General features: G+C 36.1%; 1 protein-coding gene across 1 annotated transcript; it reads right to left on the bottom strand.

The window, feature by feature from the left end:
* LOC125665424 (uncharacterized) lies at positions 1-4,910 on the bottom strand (the record flags this gene model as incomplete). Its single annotated transcript, XM_056150959.1, has 3 exons — positions 1-194; positions 3,222-3,788; positions 3,920-4,910. Coding segments are annotated over 3 exons (1,752 nt in total), but the record flags the coding sequence as incomplete, so codon positions are not given.
* Positions 4,911-6,655: the final 1,745 nt, after the last annotated feature.

Below are 6,655 nucleotides of genomic sequence, written 5' to 3'. Positions count from 1 at the left end.
TTAATCTTGACAACTGAAAATTCGTAGACACCGCTGGCAAAGGGATTCAGGAAAGTTCTCTTCCAATTCCCTAGAATTAATATCTCTGTTTTCTTCAGATTCAGACTCTTCGCTGGCTTCCAGCTCTGTTCCAAATTCCTGAACCTCCTCAAAACTCGACGTTTCCGTGATCACTTCATCTCTGTCTGGGCTATCTAAAGGATTAAAAGAACAAGGAAGGTGATCAATCAGTAAAGACAGCCGTATGAAACACTCCTGTATAATTCCTTGTAAAACTTGGAACTCATCCCCATATCAGCAACGGCTACCGTATGAACACACATAAGTATACATTTCACAAGGATACTTTACATATAGCATGCCTCTTATATTACTTAGATATATATAATTGCTAGTCCCCGAGGGTCTCTACAGCCCAGTAGCTAAGTACTTTGTTACTAGCTTGAAAATACGGACGTAAACTCATTTCGAAATTAAGGATTATATCCCTCATGCATAGCTCTTATCCTTAGACGAATTTGATTTGACTTTTTGGCACTCTGTTTTTCCCTAAAATAGCTCTAGCAAGTTTATTCTTATTTCGGATTTCAAACACTTCGGTTGACCATCACTCAAGAGACATTATTTGTCGAAATGCGCATCTGGCGCATCAAAATTGGTACCGTATAAGTTTTACATTATGATACTTTAGATATCACATAAATCTGCATAACATAAATCTACGTGTACATTAAATGTTTTTGATATAGCATACGTCTACATTACATCAGGCTACTTTATATGCATCATTAATCTACCTTATATATTGATTTGAGAAACTGGGCCGTTGTGGTTAATGTGACGTCATAACGTTGGGTAGCGGTGTTTACGATTTAACGTAATAATCATGCACTAATTGCACCAAAACAATGATATACCATATATGAAAATATTGATGTACATAGAATAAATGCATTTAAAGCTATTTACGATTAAGTTTATGTTTTAAAAGTTTGATGAAATAATCTTCCTTTGCTAAGGAAGATTTTCACTGTTATTCGGAGGTTTATAAAAAGGGAATAAAATGAATTTTCCATTTCCGCATTCGGAAAAATGTTCACAGCATGGCGTATTACGGACACTTTGATCACGAACCCGCGCATTTAATTTACTGGTCTGTTCAATGCAAAAAAAATTAGCAAGTCAAGCAAATGCCAGAATAAATTCAATTTTCTGATTTGCAGTTCATTGAGAAATTGGCACGGATTTCCTTTCCCGATTTAAGCTGGATTTTGTTTCCTTCCTTGATAAAGATACAGGTCTAGCATCTAGGGTCGCCACATTTCTGAACAGATGGAATATCCTCCTGGATTGTAAAACAGGCTTTGGTTAACATCTTTTTTAGATCAGGGGCCTGTCGTCAGCTGTTGATAGTATCTTTGGATTGTATAATGTTCTTCATATTGTCATATTGTTCCAAAATTGGAAAGAAACGTTTAGAATCTAAAAGAATATTCCTGTTACTGGGATTATGTGTAACTACAAAAGAAATGTTCCTGTTGTCTTTTGGAATTAGTGGGTCGGCGTGGATTACGGAGATCCAGTATTAGAATTTTAATTGCGTTTTCTATTTCAGCGCAAAACATTTCCCAAATCAATAGCATCAAAACCTATGACTTTTCAACACTATACACGACCATTCCTCACGATGGAGAGAGGAAATATTCCTATCTAGTGATCAATCATCCGAAAACTTACTTTTATTATTGTAAATAGACAAAACGTCATCGATATATCTAAATGTCGAAAGGAAGGCCACAGTGAGAGATTTTTTCTTTTCACGTAGAAGTTTTTGAAAAAATTCTGCTTCATATGAATATAAAAGCAGGTCATCTAACAAAGGAGCACAATTCGTGCCCATGGGAAATCCAATAGAATATTGGAAGACCTGATCACCAAAAGACCACGAAGATATTGTCAATGAGGAACTCTAGCATATTTTTTATTTCAACTTCAGAGTGCTTGTGCGTGAAATCAGAGTGGTGTTTAACAAAATAAGTTTTTGAATGACTGATCACTAGATATGAATATTCCGTTTTCCATTTTTGTTGAAGAAGCAACTGTCTTTGATGTCAAAAAGTCTAGTCTTTAATTTATCGTGGGGAATGGTCGTGTACAGTGTTGAAAAGTCATAGGTTTTAATGTTATTGATTTGGAAAAAAAATCTGCGATTTTAATTTTAATAAAAGTTCTTTAGAATTTTTTAGAATCCGCATTTGATTAACACCACTTCTGGCATATGTAGTCGCACAGTAAGTTTGAAGTTTCTCCTTCACAACTGTTAATATTTTCGTCAGAAGCAAAGATAGGGGCTTCGTAGAGCACTTACTGGATCCAGCAATGTATCTTTGTTTGTAAGGGTTTTTATGTAGTTTAGGAATCCAGTATACGTACGGTAACTCATATGATAATAATGAGGTAACGATATAGTAAAGCTCATTTTGATGAACAAAAAAATTCTCACGCTAAATCATGAAAGGCGAAGATAACGAACATTGATTCTCTCTAATATAATTAAACACGATATATGAATGGTATTTCCAACTTTGAAATGACTGAATGTTTGTCAAAAGTTACACCAGGAGCCAACTTGTATAGCAGATTGATTTTTTGTCCAGGAAGCAAAAATTCAGGGGACATGATTTAAAGATTATAATCGTTTTAAATTAGGAAATCTATGAAGACATAAATACATAAAATTGTTGTTTTGTACAGAAAATAACTTGCTATGAGTCATTTGCATTCATTTTAATTCTTTCAAAAAAATTGAACAAAATGACATTTACTATCCCTCATACTCATTGTGATCTCTCGGACATTTTAACCTGAAAATTATTTTTGGAGAATTTTTCATGGTTTTGAAAGCGATCAGATAAGAATAGGGATAAGTTGAAATTTCCAGAGTTTGGTATTTATTTGGTTATTTGAAAGAAAAACGGAAAAGAATAGTTATTCTCTTCTGAAAGCAGATACGGCACTTTTAAGGCCAAAGTAAATGGCACTGCCTGGATTTTGTGTGTATGAACGCTGAGTTATGCGCTAAAGAAAAATAAATATGAAGAATATAAAACATATAAATATTTGCAAAATCTTAGCACCGGTGTCATGGTGAAATGTCCATAAATATACTTTTACAATATTTCCTTTTACATTTTTGTTCAAATTGATACAATATTACTTACCAGTAGGAGAGTACCTCCTCTTTATATATTTATATACAGACACTGTGTTGGTGTACTGTGATCCGACCCAGAGAAGGTGAGTTTTATCATCATAGTTCAGGCCCCATGGTCTATTTATCCCGTGCTGATGTGTTAGTAACAAGGACAGGAAGTGACCGTCCTTGTCAATCATCTGTACTGTGTCGGTGTTACTATCACACACCAGGATATGTGACAGCGCGTCTGTACAGATTCCAAGTGGTGCTAGTGATGATCTTGATGGGGGTCCTGTGTAGGAGAATCGATGTATCCCCCCGCGCTCTGTCACCACTACAGCATGACGGCCCCAGTCAGACACAATGATATCACTGTTCTTGTTCTCTGTAATATATGTAAGCTCATTAAACAACGTGTGGCCTGTGTTGTCGTGTTGAATGGTTAGAAGTTCTTGACCACTACTGTTGTACCGGGTTACCTTGCCTGTCTTTGTATCATAGTTACGCATCCCGACCATCAGATCTCCAGTGGTCGGGGAGCAGTACACACAGAGTGGTGTCCATGGTCGTGTTCTCTCTTTTAGTCTGGTGACTGTTTTATTGACTATAGATAGTTTTTTTTTATGTTATCATACCTGTCTATATAGATCAGTTCACCAGAACTATTCACTGAATGTAGTCCCATATACATGTACCAATACTGCGGTTTTCTCTCTGTCACACGGTATATAGTGTCTCCTGTTGTGTCTGTCAAGATGAGTCTGTTATAATCACAGACCCAGACCCGGTCCGACGTCACACGTGATATGTGCGATACACGACTAACACCTGTCACACAGACAGACGTGTGTAATACAGGTGTGGACGTCAGTTTCACACATTCGTCTATTCCTACTTGTCTTTTCCCTGTTGTCATTTGGATTTCTGTGATGACACTCAATAACTGACTAGGACTGTTCTTTATCTGGGGGACACGACTGGTCTTTATAAACAAGAGGAATTGTACTGCTCTGTTTGCTGATTGTTCATATCTGTCTTCATAGTTCTGTAGGTGAACAAGTTCTCTGTTCATTTTTCTCTTCTGTTGTCGTATTCTATCAATCAATAAACCTCGGTATCTTGTTTTAACATCACATACCACACTGTCAATCAGATCCTTCAGTCTCTGGGCTTTTGTTGACATCAGCTCTGATTGACGGTAACAGATTTCTGAGGAACAAAATTTTATATCAGTTTTGATTCCTGCCATGAGAACACGACAGTTATAGAGAGTCTCACTTCTGATGTTGTCAATGGTTTCTCTGTGTTGTTGTCGCTTTGTTTGATAGGCTGTTCTAAGATCCACCAACGCGTGTGTTCTATGGTCTGTACAGTGCTTACACACGGAATATTTACACTGATCACAGAACATTCTGTATTTTCTGTTTGGATGTCTGACACAGGTCTCTCGTAAAGAGACACATTTAAACTTCTCACGGTAGATCACAACATCATGGTGTTTGGTATGTAGATCAATGACATGTTTCTCTTTACATTGTAAACACAGATCACGTTTACATGTGCTACAGTAGAACTCAGTGTCCCCCTGACATTGAGAACACTGTCGTAGTTTACACTGCGTGGTAAAACTCCTCTCGGTATGACGAGTTATATAGAACACTACATTGTGATATTTGGTGTTATTTTCTGTAACATGTTTCTTTTTACACTGTAAACAAAGATCACGTTTTCATGTGCTACAGTAGAACTCAGTGTCTCCTTGACATTGAGAACACTGTCGTACTTTATACTGTGTACTGAGTCCTAGTGTGTCCATGATGTGGAGGGTTCCGGTCTTTAGAAGAACACAATCTACAGAAAATAAACATGCAGTATAAAGTTTCTGGAACATCATAATTATGTATTAAAATGCAAATGATTTACAGGTTGTTTTTTTAATTGAGGGTTTTTGTTTTTACCTCTTATTTCTTGATTGCTAACCAAGCACATGTTCTTCTATGTTTCAAGACATAATGCATGGTCCAAAACACTCGTTTCAGTCGTCTTGCTCATACAGATCTCACAGTTGCAATTTATTTAGAATATATTTATGTGCTGTAATTATATCGGTATTCCTATTCCCGCGCATAGCAAATTGAATACAATCTAGTTTTTCAAGTATGTGAGAGTCAGTGTCGACGTTTTGTATTGTATTGGTGGTAAGTATTTCTATTTTTAGTTCAAATTTACGCTTGACTGACCAGTGGTCTGAGTTCATAATACTGCCAGCCAATGGACTTTACCGAATACTTATTAATTATGCACGTGTTATTAACCCGTGCACTTTATAAACTTATAGAAACCCCGCCAAAATCCCCACCCTAAGCCTTGTACTAATACGTTTATTTTGGACAGTCCTGGGTAACACATGAAAGGTGAAGATAACGAACAGTGATCAATCTCATAACTCCTACAAGCAACACAAAATAGATAGTTGGGTAAACACGGACCCCTGTACACACCAGAGGTGGGATCAGGTGAATTTTCAGGATCAGGTGCTCTTTCTATCATATCGATTCACTCGATGTAACGTCAATATTTTTCATTTATAATACTGGATGCCTGGTAAGATTTACATTTACCTTGTAATTAATTTACTTGTGAAATATATGTAATTATCCTGGCAGTAGTATTGATATCATGATCAACGTTTATCGGAAATGTTTTAATGTCTTAAATTAGTTTACGTCTTGTGTTTTATGTCTGTCTATTGTCTTGTGTTCACGTTTGTGAGTGTGTTTTCGTATTTTTTCCCCTTCTATTGAAATAAAATAATTGTCTGAGACCGACCCAGATTTGTGTTCTTTCAACAGCGATCCTGCGACACAGTGATGTGACTCATCAGCAAAAATACTGATAGCGGGACAACCATGATCCAAGACCAACTGGATACACATTATATATTTAAATTTCCAATGTTTGCCTTTGATAGCATTACCAATCAAAAAGATAGCCATTTCCTCATGAATGTGAATGATGTGCGTATTCATCCTGATTCTACCGGCTTGGATTTCTCCACAGATATAAAAATAGAATGAAAACAAGAGGCCAACAGGCCTTATCGGTCACCTGAGTACTAGTGAAAAGGTATCACTACTTCCAAGGGCTATGAAATGTTAAAAACAATTTCCTGTTCTGAATACCTAAGCTAAATTATATTGTTCAACAACAGTATAAAATGAGATCTGTTCTTAAAACTTCACTTCCCTCAAAAGTGCATACATTAATGAAAGGCTTTCCATATATGTACTATAATAGAAGTATTAACATTGAAACATCAAAAGATATGACTAATTTAGACCCATCCTAGAGTCAAAATCCTGGGTTGTGAAATACACCATTTTTGTACATATTTTTCTGCTATTCCTGAGTATGCATTTAGATTTTATACACTATTAGTAAACTTACACATAAATAATA

The sequence above is a fragment of the Ostrea edulis genome, chromosome 10 (genome assembly GCF_947568905.1).
Source record: "Ostrea edulis chromosome 10, xbOstEdul1.1, whole genome shotgun sequence".
NCBI classification, from domain to species: Eukaryota; Metazoa; Mollusca; class Bivalvia; order Ostreida; family Ostreidae; genus Ostrea; species Ostrea edulis.
The sequence above is the reverse complement of the archived record's forward strand: the minus strand, read 5'-3'. Positions and strand labels throughout refer to the sequence as shown.